Source organism: Saccoglossus kowalevskii, chromosome 7 (genome assembly GCF_978046115.1).
Source record: "Saccoglossus kowalevskii chromosome 7, keSacKowa6.1, whole genome shotgun sequence".
Taxonomy (NCBI): Eukaryota; Metazoa; Hemichordata; class Enteropneusta; family Harrimaniidae; genus Saccoglossus; species Saccoglossus kowalevskii.
In genome coordinates this window covers 8278730-8298324 of record NC_140647.1, presented here as the reverse complement: position 1 = coordinate 8298324, position 19595 = coordinate 8278730, and the positions used below count along the sequence as shown (strand labels likewise).

At 34.8% G+C, this 19595-nt stretch overlaps 1 protein-coding gene across 2 annotated transcripts; it reads right to left on the bottom strand.

Moving 5' to 3' along the window:
• Window positions 1-69: 69 nt before the first annotated feature.
• LOC102810121 (uncharacterized) lies at window positions 70-18902 on the bottom strand. 2 transcript variants are annotated; one of them, XM_085501035.1, is made up of 11 exons: window positions 18747-18902; window positions 16230-16335; window positions 15513-15793; window positions 15101-15314; window positions 14563-14669; window positions 12122-12217; window positions 11618-11788; window positions 11199-11329; window positions 10964-11113; window positions 7863-7994; window positions 70-3385 (listed from the first exon to the last, which is right to left on the bottom strand). In XM_085501035.1, exons 2-11 carry the CDS (start codon window positions 16323-16325, stop codon window positions 2238-2240), a joined length of 2526 nt encoding a protein of 841 aa, XP_085357161.1. In that variant the 5' UTR covers window positions 16326-16335; window positions 18747-18902; the 3' UTR covers window positions 70-2237. The 2 variants fall into 2 exon arrangements, with proteins under 2 accessions (XP_085357161.1, XP_085357160.1); XM_085501034.1 differs by having other exon boundaries at window positions 16230-16332.
• Between the last annotated feature and the right edge of the window lie 693 nt (window positions 18903-19595).

Genomic DNA, 19595 nt, shown 5'->3' with positions numbered 1-19595 from the left:
AGAACTATGGTATTCAAAGGTTTTGTATAAAGTTGTAAAATTTCAAATAAATACCTCACCCAATCTATGTTGGTTATCAACAAATATTTTTACTTACAGTCCTTCACATTGGCAAACAAATATACAAGACTTCATTGATAAGTACAATATATCAGATTCAGAAACACTACATATGTCTCAATTGACATAATGGTCAGGTTGATATATGCAAAATTGTCTGAATTGACATAGTGGCCAGGTTGATATATGCAAAATCGTCTCAATTGACATAATGGTCAGGTTGATATATGCAAAATCGTCTCAATTGACATAATGGTCAGGTTGATATATGCAAAATCGTCTCAATTGACATAATGGTCAGGTTGATATAGGCAAAATTGTCTGAATTGACATAATAGCCAGGTTGATATAGGCAAAACCATCTGAATTGACATAATGGCCAGGTTGATATAAGCAAAACCATCTGAATTGACATAATGGCCAGGTTGATATAGGCAAAACCATTTCAATTGACATAATGGCCAGGTTGATATAGGCAAAATAATCTCAATTGACATAATGGCCAGGTTGATATATGCAAAATCATCTGAATTGACATAATGGCCAGGTGGATATATGCAAAATCGTCTGAATTGACATAATGGCCAGGTGGATATATGCAAAATTGTCTGAATTGACATAATGGTCAGGTGGATATATGCAAAATTGTCTGAATTGACATAATGGTCAGGTTGATATAGACAAAATTGTCTGAATTGACATAATGGCCAGGTGCATATATGCAAAATTGTCCCAATTGACATAATGGTCAGGTTGATATATGCAAAATTGTCTGAATTGACATAATGGCGAGGTTGATATATGCAAAATCGTCTCAATTGACATAATGGTCAGGTTGATATATGCAAAATCGTCTCAATTGACATAATGGTCAAGTTGATATAGGCAAAATTGTCTGAATTGACATAATAGCCAGGTTGATATAGGCAAAATTGTCTGAATTGACATAATGGTCAGGTTGATATAGGCAAAATTGTCTGAATTGACATAATGGCCAGGTTGATATATGCAAAATCATCTGAATTGACATAATGGCCAGGTGGATATATGCAAAATCGTCTGAATTGACAAATTGGCCAGGTTGATATAGGCAAAATCATCTGAATTGACATAATGGCCAGGTTGATATATGCAAAATTGTCTGAATTGACATAATGGCCAGGTTGATATATGCAAAATTGTCTGAATTGACATAATGGCCAGGTTGATATAGGCAAAATCATCTGAATTGACATAATGGCCAGGTTGATATATGCAAAATTGTCTGAATTGACATAATGGCCAGGTTGATATAGGCAAAATTGTCTGAATTGACATAATGGTCAGGTTGATATAGGCAAAATTGTCTGAATTGACATAATGGCCAGGTTGATATATGCAAAATCATCTGAATTGACATAATGGCCAGGTGGATATATGCAAAATCGTCTGAATTGACAAATTGGCCAGGTTGATATAGGCAAAATCATCTGAATTGACATAATGGCCAGGTTGATATATGCAAAATTGTCTGAATTGACATAATGGCCAGGTTGATATAGGCAAAATCATCTGAATTGACATAATTTTTCACTTACTGTGTGTTATTCTAGTTTGGAGTCTATTTCTAAACATAGAAAACGTCCTTAAATTAAAACTACCTTCCATTCAATCACAATTGTGTGTTTGCAGACTTAAAACACTGATGAAATAGTTTCAACAGATCTTCTCACCTAATGTCATGCAACTTGCATGTAAGAAAATGTTAATTCAAACAAAGTTCACGAGCATTAAATAGTAGACACTTTATAATAACAGAATTGTATTTCTGAAATTCTCATATTTTTCACAATTTTCTGTGATTTGAGAAAAACTTATATTAACCAAATCTTTCCAATCAGATCAACAATGATGTGTACAGAAATGTTAAGATGAGTATGAAGGAGATGTCAACATTTCAAGAAGAGAATGTAGATTTAAACAATATCAAATAAGCTGCCAAATATTTTTGAGTACAAATAAATATAAATAGTTTCATTTAGTAATGACAGAATAGAAAAGAAATACACATGCACAATGAGACAGTGAGACCAGTATTATGACATTATTAAAATAAAAAAAATATGCGGTAATATCAGCTTGTGATATCCACTCAAAGCAAGAGGTGATTTTATTTTATTTTTGTATTACATACAATATTAATCCGTGTGGTCCTTGATATTCATATTGATAACGTTAGTGATTGAGGAAGATGTAGTGACTGGGACTGTGGGTGGAATGAACGGCAATGAAGTTGCTGTCATCATTATACCCCGACTGACATGCTGACTAGCGTTTATCTCCACCACTGCTTCGGCACCCATGAATTCATCCGATGATTCAATGATGTCACTAGTCTCAACATCTTCCACCTCAATCAGATTGTCCTCAACCTCGATAATTTCACTGCATTCAGACGGTGTAATGATTTCACCACTGTCTAATGTGTCAATGACTCCATCATCAGTGACAACACTTTCACTAGTTCTTTTATTACTCAATGATTCAATGACACCACTGTTGACTAATGACTCAATGACTGCACAGTTATCCAATGAGTCAACAACAGTAGTCTCATTATCAACAGTTATTTTACTAACATCAGCATTATTGTTTATAACTTCATCAATTTGGCTTCCATGATTTGAAGCTTGTATCTGTTGCACATCATTAACCATCAGCTGAGTTACTTTCATACCTGACAGAGGGGTAGTCTCTATTCCTGCTGCAGCTATATCCGGTGATGTGACCAATGCACTAGCGGCATTTCGGGCATTTGGCGTGTGCACAATAACGATATTTCTGCTGCTGCCAGAACCAGGGTTATGAATAATCACAATGTTTTCGCCTGCCGCAACAAGGCTACCCTGAGTATCACTTCCCGGTGTTTGCGCATCATTTATTGTTTCTTTATGAACTGTAGGAGTATCCTGTTTCTCCTTGTGTGAGTCACTAGTATCACTGGCAACCGACGGTGAAGCATATTTATCAAATTCATTAGCAGTTTTTTGTGTCTGCAGTGTAGGTACTGCTAATATGCTGCCCTGGGGAATATCCTTGGCACGACCTCTACGTTTCCGTCCAAGGCACTCTGTATTTACTGTAAATGATTTAACAATTTTTGGCTGTCTTCCAGACCGTGTGGGTTTACCCAAAATGGTATTAATTTCCACATCTTCCTCCTCATTATCATCACCATCTTTAGATTCCGCTTCTTCCTCCTCATTAGACTCCATAGCAACATCAGCATCACTTTCATCATCATCCTCTTTATGTTTTTGTTTACTAGATGTCTTTTTCTTTCTACCTGTACACAGGAAATAAACAGACCGTGAGCAGAGGGACACGTCTGTGAGCTGAGGGACACGTCTGTGAGCTGAGGCACATGTCTGTGAGCTGAGGCACACGTCTGTGAGCTGAGGGACAAGTCTGTGAGCTGAGGGACAAGTCTGTGAGCTGAGGCACACGTCTGTGAGCTGAGGGACAAGTCTGATAGCTGAGGGACACGGCTGTGAGCTGAGGGACATGTCTGAGCTGAGGGCCATGTCTGTGAGCCGGGGGACATGTATGTGAACTGAAAAACATATCTGGACATGTCTGAGCTGAGGGACATGTCTCTGAGCTAGAAAAAGCATTTGATACAGTGGAATGGCACTTTATTCACGAGACACTGAAAACATTTAAATTTGGTCCAAATTTTAGGGAATGGGTTAGAGTTCTGTACACAAACATTACTAGCTGTGTCATGAACAAGGGAACCAGCACCGGGTACTTCCTCTTGGGAAGGAGGGTCAGGCAGGGTGACCCTGTGTCACCAATGCTTTTTATTCTGGCTCTAGAGATATTTATGTGTTCACTACGAGCTGATCCAGACATCAAAGGATTTGAAGTGCCAAATCAAGGGGAGATTAAAGGAGTAGCATATGCAGACGATCTAACTTGCTTTGTTAGGAACCTGCCATCTGCCCAAAGGTTATTTGAAAAATTAAAGCATTTTAAAATTATTTCAGGATTGGGGGTTAATAAAGAAAAAAGTGAGGCTTTGTGGTTGGGTAGGTGGCGAAACAGAAAAGACAAACCACTTCAGGTAAAATGGCCAACTGTACCAATAAAAGTTGTTGGGATCTATATCGCTTATAACCAGAAGCTGGCAGACAAAATGAATATGGCAGCCCCTTTGGAGTCTCTTAATAGGTCTTTAAATTTCTGGAAAATGAGAAATTTGACCCTACTAGGTAAAGTTCAAATAATTAAAGCTTTGGGAATTTCTAGAGTTTTGTATGTGATGAATCTCTCTGAACCTCAGATGGATGTTTTGAAAAAGATAAACAGTTTGATTTTTAAATTTATTTGGAATGGCCCTGACCGGATGCCTCGAAAAACAGCTGTTGGGGGTATTGACAAAGGTGGTTTAAATATACCTGATATTTTTGCCATATATAAATCCCAGAGAATAAATTGGATGCGCCGTTATTGTGACAAGAATGTGCAACACCCTTGGAAATGGTTTTTGCAAAACAAGATAGACAAATTTGGCAAGATTGAGGATTTACTGGATAGCAATTTCGATACAATGAATATGGCAATAAAACTTAATAATTTCCATGCTAGTCTATTAAAGTCCTGGCAATCAGTAAAAGATCACGTCCCTGAAAATTATATTCTTAATCAGATAGTATGGAATAACAAGCACATATTAATTGCTGGGAATAGTTTTTATTTTCAGGAGTTCTCTGAAATTGGCATTAAATATGTTGGTCATCTCTTTAAAAACAATGGTAGACTTTTAGAGTGGAGAGAGGGAGTCTTGAGCAAATTGCCTGAACACTTGTTTTTGAAATGGTATGGGATAATCTCAGCTCTTCCAAATGAGCTGAGAAAAGGTGTGGATTTGTCAAAATTTGATCTAACAAACCAAGGAAAACAGATGATAGGGGTGAAATTCACAGACTGTCATATCCATATAAAACAATGTACTGCAAAGCAGGTCACTCCAGGTATTATTGCTCAGGGCTTCATCCCTCCTAAATCAGAAAGTATTTTGGCTGATTGTTTAAAAGAGACAATATATGAATGGGAATATATATATTGTTTGCCATTTAAATTAACAATAGATACAAAATTAAGAGAGTTCCAGTGGAAGGTTAATCATAACCTTCTCACTACAAACATAAGATTACACAGAATTAGACCTGAAATTTGTGAAACCAAGCTATGTACATTTTGCAAGGGGGAGGATGAAACATTAATACATCTCATGGGTGATTGTCCATTGGTAATTATTTTTTGGACAAAATTCTCAGAAAATTGGGGCAGGAAGGTTGGGCTAAGAAGCTCCCTTAACGCAATGTCAATACTGTTGGGAAACCCACTGTTCCCAATATTGCTAAATTTTTTAATATTAATAGCAAAGAGGTATATTTACATATGTAGATGTCAAAATAGAATTCCCTATTTTAGATCTTTTGAACCATTTGTACACAATATACAAAAAATAGAATATATAATAGCTAACAAAAAAGGGGAACTTGAACAGCACCTTAAAAAATGGGGCAAGTTCCTTGCAGTATTGGCAAAGTAATAAGACCACAATTGTATCAATCACATTTTAATGTCTGACATAGTGTATGAACAGTTACTTTTCTAAGATGTAATTTTTCCATGAAACAATGTATGTGCTACATGTAAGTTGTTGTACTATTGTACTAAAACTCAATAAAAGTTTATAAAATATAAAAAAAACTAATAACTTGTACGTTGCATGTACGGTGTATTTGTATTTATTAACTAATAACTTGTACGTTGCGTGTACGGTGTATTTGGATTTATTAACTAATATATTGTACGTTGCATGTACGGTGTATTTGTATTTATTAACTAATAACTTGTACGTTGCGTGTACGGTGTATTTGGATTTATTAACTAATATATTGTACGTTGCATGTACGGTATATTTGTATTTATTAACTAATAACTTGTACGTTGCGTGTACGGTGTATTTGGATTTATTAACTGATATATTGTACGTTGCATGTACGGTGTATTTGTATTTATTAACTAATAACTTGTATGTTGCGTGTACGGTGTATTTGGATTTATTAACTAATAACTCTACGTTGCATGTACGGTGTATTTGTATTTATTTATTTATTAACTAATAAATTGTACGTTGCGTGTACGGTGTATTTGTATTTATTAACTAATAACTTGTACGTTGCATGTACGGTGTATTTGTATTTATTAACTAATAACTTGTACGTTGCATGTACGGTGTATTTGGATTTATTAACTAATAACTCCACGTTGCGTGTAAGGTGTATTTGTACTGCATATAACGTCGGCAAAAACAAAATGGCATAATTAACAATTACGCATGCCAGTGCATGACGTGTACGTGAACAGTTAGTTGTTTGGATTTTTTGTGCTTATTAGGCGAGTCAGTAGTGGGCTAACCTTAAATCTGATGAATCGACTTGTGGGACGAATCGACTTTGGGACGAATCAACTTTGGGACGAATTAACTTGTGGGACGAATCGACTTGTGGGACGAATCAACTTGGGACAAATGTGAATTGGGACGAATCGACCGCCCACCGTCTGTAAGCTGAGGAACACATCTGTGAGCTGAGGGACACGTCTGTGAACTGAGAGACACGTCTGTGAGCTGAGGAACACGTCTGTGAGCTGAGGGACACGTCTGTGAACTGAGGGACACGTCTGTGAGCTGAGGGACACGTCTGTGAGCTGAGGGACACGTCTGTGAGCTGAGGGACACGTCTGTGAGCTGAGGGACACGTCTGTGAGCTGAGGGACACATCTGTGAGCTGAGGGACACATCTGTGAGCTGAGGGACACATCTGTGAGCTGAGGGACACATCTGTGAGCTGAGGGACACATCTGTGAGCTGAGGGACACATCTGTGAGCTGAGGGACATATCTGGACATGTCTGTGAGCTGAGGGACACGTCTGATAGCTGAGGGACGCGTCTGTTAGCTGAGGGACGCGTCTGTGAGCTGAGGGACACGTCTGTGAGCTGAGGGACATGTCTGATAGCTGAGGGACATGTCTGATAGCTGAGGGACATGTCTGATAGCTGAGGGACATGTCTGATAGCTGAGGGACACGTCTGTGAGCTGAGGGACACGTCTGATAGCTGAGGGACGCGTCTGATAGCTGAGGGACACGTCTGATAGCTGAGGGACACGTCTGATAGCTGAGGGACACGTCTGTGAGCTGAGGGACACGTCTGAACTGAGGGACACGTCTGAACTGAGGGACACGTCTGAACTGAGGGACACGTCTGTGAGCTGAGGGACACGTCTGTGAGCTGAGGGACACGTCTGTGAGCTGAGGGACACGTCTGTGAGCTGAGGGACACGTCTGTTAGCTGAGAGACGTCTGTGAGCTGAGAGACGTCTGTGAGCTGAGAGACGTCTGTGAGCTGAGAGACGTCTGTGAGCTGAGAGACGTCTGTGAGCTGAGAGACGTCTGTGAGCTGAGAGACGTCTGTGAGCTGTGGGACACGTCTGTGAACTGAGGGACACGTCTGAACTGAGGGACACGTCTGAACTGAGGGACACGTCTGTGAACTGAGGGACACGTCAGTGAACTGAGGGACACACCATTTTAATTATCAACAGTTTATACATTATTCAGGAACACAACTGGGTTAGCTTGATTATAAGCAAAGCAGCACCTCATTCGAAATAGTACTGTGAGAGTGACCAACTGACTGCACATTCTCAAAATGTTAGCTGTACGAAGAACAAGATATTAAACTGACCTCGTTTTTGTCTAGGTTTGTAACTTTTAGATTTTCTTTGCTTCTTATCTCTTTTTCTTTGTTCTTCCTTCTCAGCTTCAATATCTGATTCAGTCTGTTCAAAGACCGACATATCAAAATGCTTCCTTAGCTCTGTAATGTGTGAGATTCAAATAGAACGGCAAAGCAATGGCAATTTATGTTTTTTCTAGTAAATCTTGTTATATCACAAAATTACTATGGTTTGTCTATTCTGAGGCATATTTATTGCTATTAATTATTCATGATATGCAATTAAAATTACCAGAAGTACAGTTGTATACAGAGAACAGGGGAGATTAAAAGTTTACAATTCATGCTACTCATTAGCATAATTATCTAAAAAAACAGCTGGTAACTATAGAGGGCGCAGCAGTACAGTACAAGACCAGAGATTTTACAAATTCATTTTCAAAAATCAATTACTAATAGAAAAATGAAATTGCCTTGGCTGGACAAGTCTACTTAATAATAAAAAACAGATTTTTGTTTTGTAAGATATCTTGGTATTCATATGTACATTGTAAGATATCTTGGTATTCATATGTACATTGTAAGATATCTTGGTATTCATGTGTACATTGTATGATATCTTGGTATTCATGTGTACATTGTATGATATCTTGGTATTCATATGTACATTGTAAGATATCTTGGTATTCATATGTACATTGTATGATATCTTGGTATTCATATGTACATTGTAAGATATCTTGGTATTCATGTGTACATTGTAAGATATCTTGGTATTCATGTGTACATTGTAAGATATCTTTGTATTCATATGTACATTGTAAGATATCTTGGTATTCATATGTACATTGTAAGATATCTTGGTATTCATGTGTACATTGTATATCTTGGTATTCATATGTACATTGTAAGATATCTTGGTATTCATATGTACATTGTAAGATATCTTGGTATTCATATGTACATTGTAAGATATCTTGGTATTCATATGTACATTGTATATCTTGGTATTCATATGTAATGTAAGATATCTTGGTATTCATATGTACATTGTAAGATATCTTGGTATTCATGTGTACATTGTAAGATATCTTGGTATTCATGTGTACATTGTAAGATATCTTGGTATTCATATGTACATTGTAAGATATCTTGGTATTCATATGTACATTGTAAGATATCTTGGTATTCATGTGTACATTGTAAGATATCTTGGTATTCATGTGTACATTGTATGATATCTTGGTATTCACGTGTACATTGTAAGATATCTTGGTATTCATGTGTACATTGTAAGATATCTTGGTATTCATATGTACATTGTAAGATATCTTGGTATTCATATGAACATTGTAAGATATCTTGGTATTCATATGTACATTGTATATCTTGGTATTCATATGTACATTGTAAGATATCTTGGTATTCATATGTACATTGTAAGATATCTTGGTATTCATATGTACATTGTATATCTTGGTATTCATATGTACATTGTAAGATATCTTGGTATTCATATGTACATTGTAAGATATCTTGGTATTCATATGTACATTGTAAGATATCTTGGTATTCATGTGTACATTGTAAGATATCTTGGTATTCATGTGTACATTGTAAGATATCTTGGTATTCATATGTACATTGTAAGATATCTTGGTATTCATATGTACATTGTAAGATATCTTGGTATTCATGTGTACATTGTAAGATATCTTGGTATTCATATGTACACTGTAAGATATCTTGGTATTCATATGTACATTGTAAGATATCTTGGTATTCATATGTACATTGTAAGATATCTTGGTATTCATGTGTACATTGTGAGATATCTTGGTATTCATGTGTACATTGTATGATATCTTGGTATTCATATGTACATTGTATGATATCTTGGTATTCATGTGTACATTGTAAGATATCTTGGTATTCATGTGTACATTGTGAGATATCTTGGTATTCATATGTACATTGTAAGATATCTTGGTATTCATATGTACATTGTAAGATATCTTGGTATTCATATGTACATTGTAAGATATCTTGGTATTCATATGTACATAGTAAGATATCTTGGTATTCATGTGTACACTGTAAGATATCTTGGTATTCATATGTACATAGTAAGATATCTTGGTATTCATATGTACATTGTAAGATATCTTGGTATTCATATGTACATAGTAAGATATCTTGGTATTCATGTGTACATTGTAAGATATCTTGGTATTCATATGTACATTGTAAGATATCTTGGTATTCATGTGTACATTGTGAGATATCTTGGTATTCATATGTACACTGTAAGATATCTTGGTATTCATATGTACATTGTGAGATATCTTGGTATTCATATGTACACTGTAAGATATCTTGGTATTCATATGTACATTGTAAGATATCTTGGTATTCATGTGTACATTGTGAGATATCTTGGTATTCATATGTACACTGTAAGATATCTTGGTATTCATATGTACACTGTAAGATATCTTGGTATTCATATGTACATTGTAAGATATCTTGGTATTCATATGTACATTGTAAGATATCTTGGTATTCATGTGTACATTGTATGATATCTTGGTATTCATATGTACATTGTATGATATCTTGGTATTCATGTGTACATTGTAAGATATCTTGGTATTCATGTGTACATTGTGAGATATCTTGGTATTCATATGTACACTGTAAGATATCTTGGTATTCATATGTACATTGTGAGATATCTTGGTATTCATGTGTACATTGTAAGATATCTTGGTATTCATGTCTACATTGTAAGATATCTTGGTATTCATGTGTACATTGTGAGATATCTTGGTATTCATATGTACACTGTAAGATATCTTGGTATTCATATGTACATTGTAAGATATCTTGGTATTCATATGTACATTGTAAGATATCTTGGTATTCATGTGTACATTGTGAGATATCTTGGTATTCATATGTACATTGTAAGATATCTTGGTATTCATATGTACATTGTAAGATATCTTGGTATTCATGTGTATAATATAATACAATATAATAAAGCACAACCTCCCAAGTGCGGTAATTTTAAGTCCTTGTGTTAGTATTGATATATGGATATGACTTACTTATAGCATGGTCAACTAGTCCACGATTAATTCTTTCTTCTTTTTTGAATTTATTCTTAATTTCATGTCGTGTTCTGTTTGGTAGAATGGCATTGATGAGGGTGAAATCAGTGCCAACAGTGCTCAGAGCTTTGTAGAATTTGTTGGTTTCTGCAAAGACATGTGAAAGAAGCATCTATAAACATTCATAACATCATGTGCATTCAAATACAAAAAAAAGTGTTATTGTTATTACCTCGATCAGTCCATGCTGATGTATGTGTTTTCTTTTTAAAACTTGCATATGTTGTATATGATGCCTTCTCATACACTACTTCACTGTCACAATGGTCATGTGTCTTGGGTGGAGAGGCTTCTACTAATAAACTGCAAGGTAAACAATTAATAGTAAAAAGACAGTATGTGAAAGATTGAGTTCAATCATAGTAGATATCTATAAGGAATCTCACAGTCGAGACAAGATGGTGAATACATGATAAAAAAGATGGACACACTACTATATGGATGATAATACTACTATCACTACTACTACATATATAGTTGTATATAACTACCTTCATGTGTATATATATATATATATTTAGTTAGACAGGAACACTGTATATATTCCCATGAATTTACACCATCTATTTTGGAACTTAAGATGACACTGACCTTGCTTCATTAACAACTATCGTACCGTCTTCACTTATTCTAACCTGAGGTACAGGCATTGCATTATCTCCCTCCTCCTCTACTGCTTCCTTCTCAACATTTTCTTCATTCTCTGGAGTATTATCCTTTCCAACGTGATCTTCGTCCATCACTTCATTCTCATCCTCATTCCTAGAATCAATTCAGAATGAGAAATACATGTATATTCTGGTCAAGAAATGGTCAAATTTAATTTTTAAAGTAAACTTTCTTTAAAATTAACACTGTATATTAATGTTTCAATTTTGGGACTACTTTATTTGTATCTCAAAGTAGATACTTCTGAAATGCTGTTATATACCACCTCATCACCTAATCATGTTGATATGTACTAAGTAAAAGTCGTACAGTTGACACTACAAGGTGGCAATGCAACAGAATAAACAAACAGAGATAATTGTAAAAGCTAAGTTTCTTTAATGTTAGTTTTAACACAATAACACAGTGAACTTTGATAATACTTACGGAATTTGATTAACAGAGCCCAGTACAATTTCATCCCCAGAATCTGCAGTACCGGTATATGAGCTTTTTTTTGCCTCTAGATCTGCTAATGATGATCTGTTAAATATGAATTAACAGAAAAACTTTGTAAATATGTACTGTGCTAAAATTGAAACATGTCAGAAGAAACAACCATGTGTAATGGACCTCCTGAATTACCACCCCAACTCACGCACTTATTTTCCCCATTTTTAGTATATTTTTTGTCAACAAGTCATTGTCAATGACATAGTCCTTGTTCAGCTTTCAGTAACTGTGTCAATTATAAACAATGAGAAATGGGGTAGAATTCAATTACACTGTACATGTTGGAGGAGTTACTTCTAATGGCAGTTTATCCAGAATTTGTTCCGACAATGTGACACCAGTGACCTCCTAGGAATAAAATGAATCTCATATCACACAACATTGTATCAGCCGAACTAAACCAGTTGAACTTTTTATCAGTGTCTGAGAAATGATAAAGAACACACGAAAATAAAACTAACATGGTCGTCTGTTTACAATTTCCAATAAAATCACATGTCAAACTGCCATACATCAGTGACTTACAACAAGTGATGTCAATGCCAAGTTTTATTTAAATCAGTGATAATGATTTTTGGTGACAGTTTTGGACAAAATGGTCAATTCAAAGATGTCTCTGAATCAATAAGAACTGCACTAACTGCAAAGACTCCCATTGTGTGCTTCACACACAGGATTCAGAAACAACAAGAAAACATAAATCAAAGAAAGCTTAGAAAGAACTGCACTAACTGCAAAGATTCCCATTGTGTGCTTCACACACAGGATTCAGAAACAACAAGAAAACATAAATCAAAGAAAGCTTAGAAAGAACTCCTGTGTGCTGAGAGTATTGAAGGCACATTAAAAATTAATTCAAAATTACTTGTACTTGAAATATTGATGGAATAGCTGAAAACTAATTATGTAAATCAGGTAAACTGATATGAACAGATTTGAGTGTAAAACTAATAAGGCCTGCGTAATGTAATATCTATGTACCAAGTTTCATTGAAATGTGATTAAAACAAAAAAACTATGAATTATTATTAGAGAATTAATATGAACAAATTTCAACCCAAAATTAATCGGCCTGCCTATTGTTCTAGAGCATTCATGTATCAAATTTTATTCAAATGTGATGATCAGTAATTGAGATTATCAGTGTTAATTAATTATTTTAATTAGGTGATTAATAAGCATAAATATTTACCAAAAACTAATTGGATCTCTGCATAGTCCTAGGTTCATTGAAATGTGATGATGAATACTCTATAAAAGTTTCAATAAAATCCAATTAGTGGTTCTTTATATATCAGTGGAACATTCATGGACAAAATTAACTAATTATGCGAATTAGGTAATTAATATCCACAATTATTTACCCTAAAACTAATCAGGTCTCTGCATAATCCCAGAGGATCTATGTAGCAAGTCTCATTGAGATATGATGATCAGTTCTTGAGTTATCAAGCGAAAAGCTGAAAATTAACTAATTATGCTAATAAGGTGATTAATATGCACAAATATTTACCCCAAAACTAATCAGGTCTCTGCACAGTCTTTAAGTAACTATGTACCAAGTTTCATTGAAATGTGATGATTACTCCTTGAAATATCAAAAGCTGAAACACAGACAAACACACAGACACACAGACAGACACACTAACTGCAAAGACTCCCTTTTTGTGCTTTGCACACGGGAGTAAAAAATTGTCACCAGCCATTATAAATCAAATCGCGAAACTAAATGACAAGAATTAGTAACCAACCATGAGCAAAGATCATACTAAAAATTTGAATGAAATTCAGCACAGGTATGCCTGTGAAATGAGCACAATCACAGAAACAAAACAATGTGTACCAGTAACCAATCATGAGTGATGTCAATGCAAAGTTTGAATGAAATTAGTCAAGGTATATGTATGCCTGATTCTTGGTGTTTTGAGGGACAAAAATCGCCACCAAATATAAAACAAATTGACATGCATAGTAAATATATTCCTTTATGATTTGTCTTTGTCCAAGAAATAATGTTGGATGGACTCACACATAGACACGTACAAAAACTGAACCTTAAACACGTAAAAAAACTTGGATCACAAATTATGATATAAATTACAGTTATTAGTAAATAAATATTAGTCATAAATATTTAAATGGCATCTTCTTAAAATATACTTCCTAAATATTTGTGTTCACTGTGAAAGATTGTTTTATCATCAAAATGAGTATGTGGAGTAAAATGAATGTACAGCTGCTGGTAACAAAGAAAAATTGCACTTTGTATGTGAGCCCTAGAGAAATAGACGTTGAAAACACAGGGACTCAGAAATCCCCCCCCCCAATCCCCAGTGAAGGGGTAGATTCTTCTCTTCCACATTGTAGAAACTTACTTCATGGGATTATTTTTGGGATTATAGTAGATTAGATCAGACATTGTCATCTTGTTTCTGTCAGGACACTGCGATTTAACGTAACGCTTTCTTCTTTTTGCTGGTGTCTACAAAAAATCAAAACAAATCAAACAATTGGCCAATGTGGTATGCCATCATGTTAAATTACATTGCATCACAATCAATCCAAATTTAACTTTCAATTCAATTGCCATTATATTGTCATTCAGCAGATCAGTGACAAGATTACTCACAGACTGGAGATGATGAGAGAGCCAATCATCCCGTGGAAATCTGACACTCATTTAATATTAACATTATGCTGATATACACACTAAGTTAATTTAAGCTAGCTATCAAGTCTAACACGCTTACGTAAAAAAAGACAATCCAAATCATTCATTGATCCATCATGTGACATGGACACAGACATAGACCAGGAATGAATGCATAGCTAGCTTTACTTAGATATTTTTCAGTATTTTAACAACTGTAGCATTAGCTTACAATCAATCATTAAAGAGCTAAAATTCCATACCTCCTGTTCTTTTTCAATGTCCCTCATGTCTCGAATTCTTCTATCATGGATAATCGGCGTGACGATCCGCTTCTCACTGTGTCTCTCTCCTCTTGTTGGTGTCGACGGTGGTCTCATGCTACCCACCTGCATAGATGATGTACTGGACGGCACTACTAATTTTTCTATACTTGCTGATCGGACAGCTTTAGTTGTACTCGTTTTCTCTGATGGCCTGTGAGTACAAAACATTTATACAATCTCAGTATGATCAAAAATATTTTTGATTATATGACCAACTTTGAGCATTGAAATATCATTTTACACTAATTAGGCATGATGTTCAAGTGGGTTTGTGGATGCACATTTGCAGCTACAGTTGCCAATGGTTACCAATAATCAGCAGAAATATTACCCTGTGATATACATGTACCTCACAATTGTCTTCGCTAATCTAGTTACTGGAGGGGGATCTTGTAAGCTATTACTCTCATGGCAATTTTTCTCTTCTTTGTCAGCAGTTAGAGGTTTTTCCGCTCTCTGCCTTACTCTTGGTTTTCCTAGATTTGGTACGGCTGCCGTCCTTCTTCTTCTGGTCGGTGTAGCTACAGGTTTTGGTGCTGAGCTCTCCTGGTAAGCTCCATCTTTAGGTGGAACAGGTTCTATTTTCTCAGCTGAACTAGTATCTGCAGCAGCGGGTGGATCTTGAGATGGCTGGCAAGAGGAAGGTAAATGTGAAAGAAAGAATCTGCGCTCAATGCTACTTGGTAGTTTTAAGTAACTATGTTTGGAATTGAAATGTTACACGAAAGTGTATTTACTATTACATTGGGGGGATGGAGTTTTAGGGTCAGGTTCAGGGTTCAAGTTAGGGATGGGGTTCCTAAGGAACTATATTGACTTGTATATTTTTGAGAGCAGCTCACAGAGATAAATTTCAAACTCTCATGAATAATACCAACAATGTGGTTTGTCTTGGCTACAATTCTACTAATGTGACCTTAAATAATAATTATGGATTGAAGAATTAGACAGTATGATAAAGCAATGAATGCTAGTACACGACACAGTAAGAAACAAATTGATACTGCAGAGTAACAAACTGACGGAGGCTTTTATCCTGGAAAATATTTATGAGAAAATTGCTTACTTCATCAGGTAGTTTATTTTGACTGTTGTCTTTTTTTGCTGATCTTCTTGCTGTACCACATATGATGGTAGGACGGAATTTATTTCTTCTCAACATACTGATTCTACTAGGACAAAATAATAAGATGTATCATTAGTGAGAGAAGACATTTTTTTCTCCCAACAATTACCCAAAGATTCCTAGCGAAATGTATCAAGATTTAAAAGTGCATATACTGGTGTGATATTATGGGATGTTCAAAAAATTTAAATTAAGTAAAGCATATATATACAAGGCAAATGTAATCCATCCAACAAACATGGTGCGTTTTGATTGGTCTGTTAGTAGTTAGGTAGCCAATAAGGGTTGTCTAAAAAACCTGGAACCAGAACCGGAGGGTGAAATTAAAAATATTTGGGCGTGCCTTTCTGGCCAGGGTTCGAAAAGCATTTTACCCAATAGTGCTCCAAAAGAGCGCAACATATTTGGTTATAATGTTGTTGCTATATGCCAAATAAAAATCGTGATTCACAACATGCATGCGGAAATGCTTTTCCAGTGTTTTCAATGCAGTAGGGCGTTGTTCTCGCTGTGACCACATTAAATTAATACACATTTGGGTCGTTAAAAATGAATACGAAACATAATTTATCTTATATGTTTTAAAGACCAGGAAGGTTGTAACTTTGTAGCAATTAAGCTAATATACCAATGTGACAAAATCGGATCAATTTAACATAATAACATGTGTCAAATAGTATGTCTGATAATTAACATCCATAGAAATAAAAACCAACTTAGATTTCTACTTTTGATCAGTGCGAGGAGCACTTATTCAAACATAACTTTTTACCGACAGCTCTTGTTTTTAACATGCCACTTTCTATATAGAGTTGCTAAACAAATGGACTGATAGAATACGAATAAACAGTGGGAATACTTTTTAGTAATAGGTTTTAATACACTAAAATTGGCAGACTCCACCTAGGGATTGGAAAAATACGTGGGAAAACACCTTTTCTATTGACGCACAAAATCACATTTGTCGCAAACACACAAAAGCAAATCCGAAACCTCGTCTGAAGTTATTATTATGTCATCCCAAAGGGGCAGCAATTATGTAGCTTGTTATGAAACGAATATGTACATTGTAAGTATTACAGCATTATGAAATTAATACGTACCTTGTAGCGATTACACTATGAAATACATACTTATCTAGTTAGGATTACACCATTATAATGCATACAAACGTTGAATTGATTGCACTATCATGTAATGAATACGTATATTTCATTATAAAATTAATACGTACCTTGTAACGATTACATTATTATGAAATAGATAGTACTTTGAAACGATTGCACCATGAAATAAATACGTAATAATTATTACATACGAAATTGGTAAGCATATTGTAACGATTACATTATTATGAAATGAATGCTTTTTTACTTACTTCACTACAAAATGAATATATAGTATTGATTACATTATTAAATAAATAAATAATCACTTCACATATGAATGAAGGGGGTTACATTTATTTTAGCTTTATTATAGTCTTATTTTTATCTTATATCTGTTCTTACTTGTATATTCAGTCAACTAGCTTTTATTATATTTATTTGAGCCCATTACTGTATTTCATTGTTTTATTGTTTTGTATTAGATTTGTCTTTTGTTTACTATACACTTTATTACACTTATTTCAGCTTTTGTATTTATTATAGTCTTTTAGCCATTTTATTATCATAATTTCATACATGTACAATTTATTTTACACGCGATGAATCTCATTAACAACTCTACAGTCACACGATTCGACATATGGGTTGTTTAATATAAGTGATATTGCATTAATGGACTTAGTTTGTATATTATTAATATTATTGATTTTGTTATAATTGTAGTATTAATTTGTAGTTGTCAGTATACTCATTCTAATAATGTGGATGAAATAATAGGCAGATAGGGTTAGGGTTTGAGTTAGAGTAAGAGGTGAGATACATGGGAAGGTCTTTCCTGATATTGTTGGCACTTTAGTTAAATTAAGATTGTGTTATTGCATGCATTTGGTCAAATATGCTAAAATGGCATTTAACTCTTTCAACATTGAGCGAGTCGGTTAGTGTTCGTCTCAGCAGTTTTGCCTTTTTTAATAACACACTCAGTCATGGTTTTAATAAGTGGACCTATTACGTTTGTGATGTCATTGCATGCTCAGAAATAATTCGATTGACCTGTTCATGCAACTCGTATCCCGGTTACTAACATAAGTATTCAACTCAATCAAAGTACATGGATATCAATAATGTCACAATGGAAACGAAGAACAGTAGAGTTCCGTGTTGTTTTGACCGTAACGTTACACACAGACCTGTACACTAATTAACACGTGCCGGTTGACCGTTTGGTGATGGTAATCAATTTCACTGCCAGCTTCATCACTACTAAATGTCACCCAGGATAACAATCGACGGTCTCCTACCGTAAATGTCAACCAAGATCATTACAAGTTTTGTGATATTTACTTACGTTTTGTAGTTGTTGACTTCATACAAACATGGTGACCTCTAATTGGTCACCTTCATCCACGAACCAAGTAAAAAGGGTAAACTATCACGAAAACCATGTGTCAGAATGAACACCGGTCATACGTTCCACATACTTGCGATACGAAAAGACATGCGAGTATATCTAGTCACATTATTCAGTTTCCAAAGTATCTTCGAAAGAATCTACTGCTGGAATGCATAGATTACTGCTTCCAAAAGTTGCTATTTCACAACAACTATTGTTCAGTTTATATTAGTCATAAATAAATGATATATAGTAGTACTGATAGACATACACTTCAGCAATGATTAATAATATTTACAAGTATTCGTAGGTACAGTTTGAATACTGAAGTCAACCTTACAGCCATGTTGAATTGTTATTTATTTACTCGTGTGAATAGCCATAGCGCCATCTCAGCACAATTGGATAGATACGTGACGAACATTGGTGAATAAATAAACGAAGGCTTTATCAAAAGACACACGTTGGGCAGGGAAACTATCCTTATTGAAGGACTATAAAGTAAAGTTATAATATTAATAAAGGAATAATCATACTATCATAAGAGAAACATAGAGTACACCAGAAAATGCAATCGGAATCTATATATAGGAAAGCAAATTAATTACAATTTAATTAAATTCATCTAAATTTGACTACAATTTAAATAAACACAATTAAATTAAATTAGTAAAATGCAACCCGGTATGAAAATAATTATAGTTTAATTAAACTTTATCTAGTTATCTAATTTTAAATTTAGTGAAATTCAACCCTTAACCCAAGTACTAGAAGATACATTCAGTTCGTCTGTCGGATCGACAA

Excerpts from the sequence above, each read along its gene's own strand:
- LOC102810121 (XM_085501035.1), bottom strand. The coding sequence starts at position 16,325 with ATGTTGAGAAGAAATAAATTCCGTCCTACCATCATATGTGGTACAGCA. Across the intron at positions 15,794-16,229 it reads AAAATAAACTACCTGATGAA|CCATCTCAAGATCCACCCGC; the intron begins GTAAGCAATTTT and ends TCCTCTTGCCAG. Across the intron at positions 3,386-7,862 it reads CAAACCTAGACAAAAACGAG|GTAGAAAGAAAAAGACATCT; the intron begins GTCAGTTTAATA and ends TCCTGTGTACAG.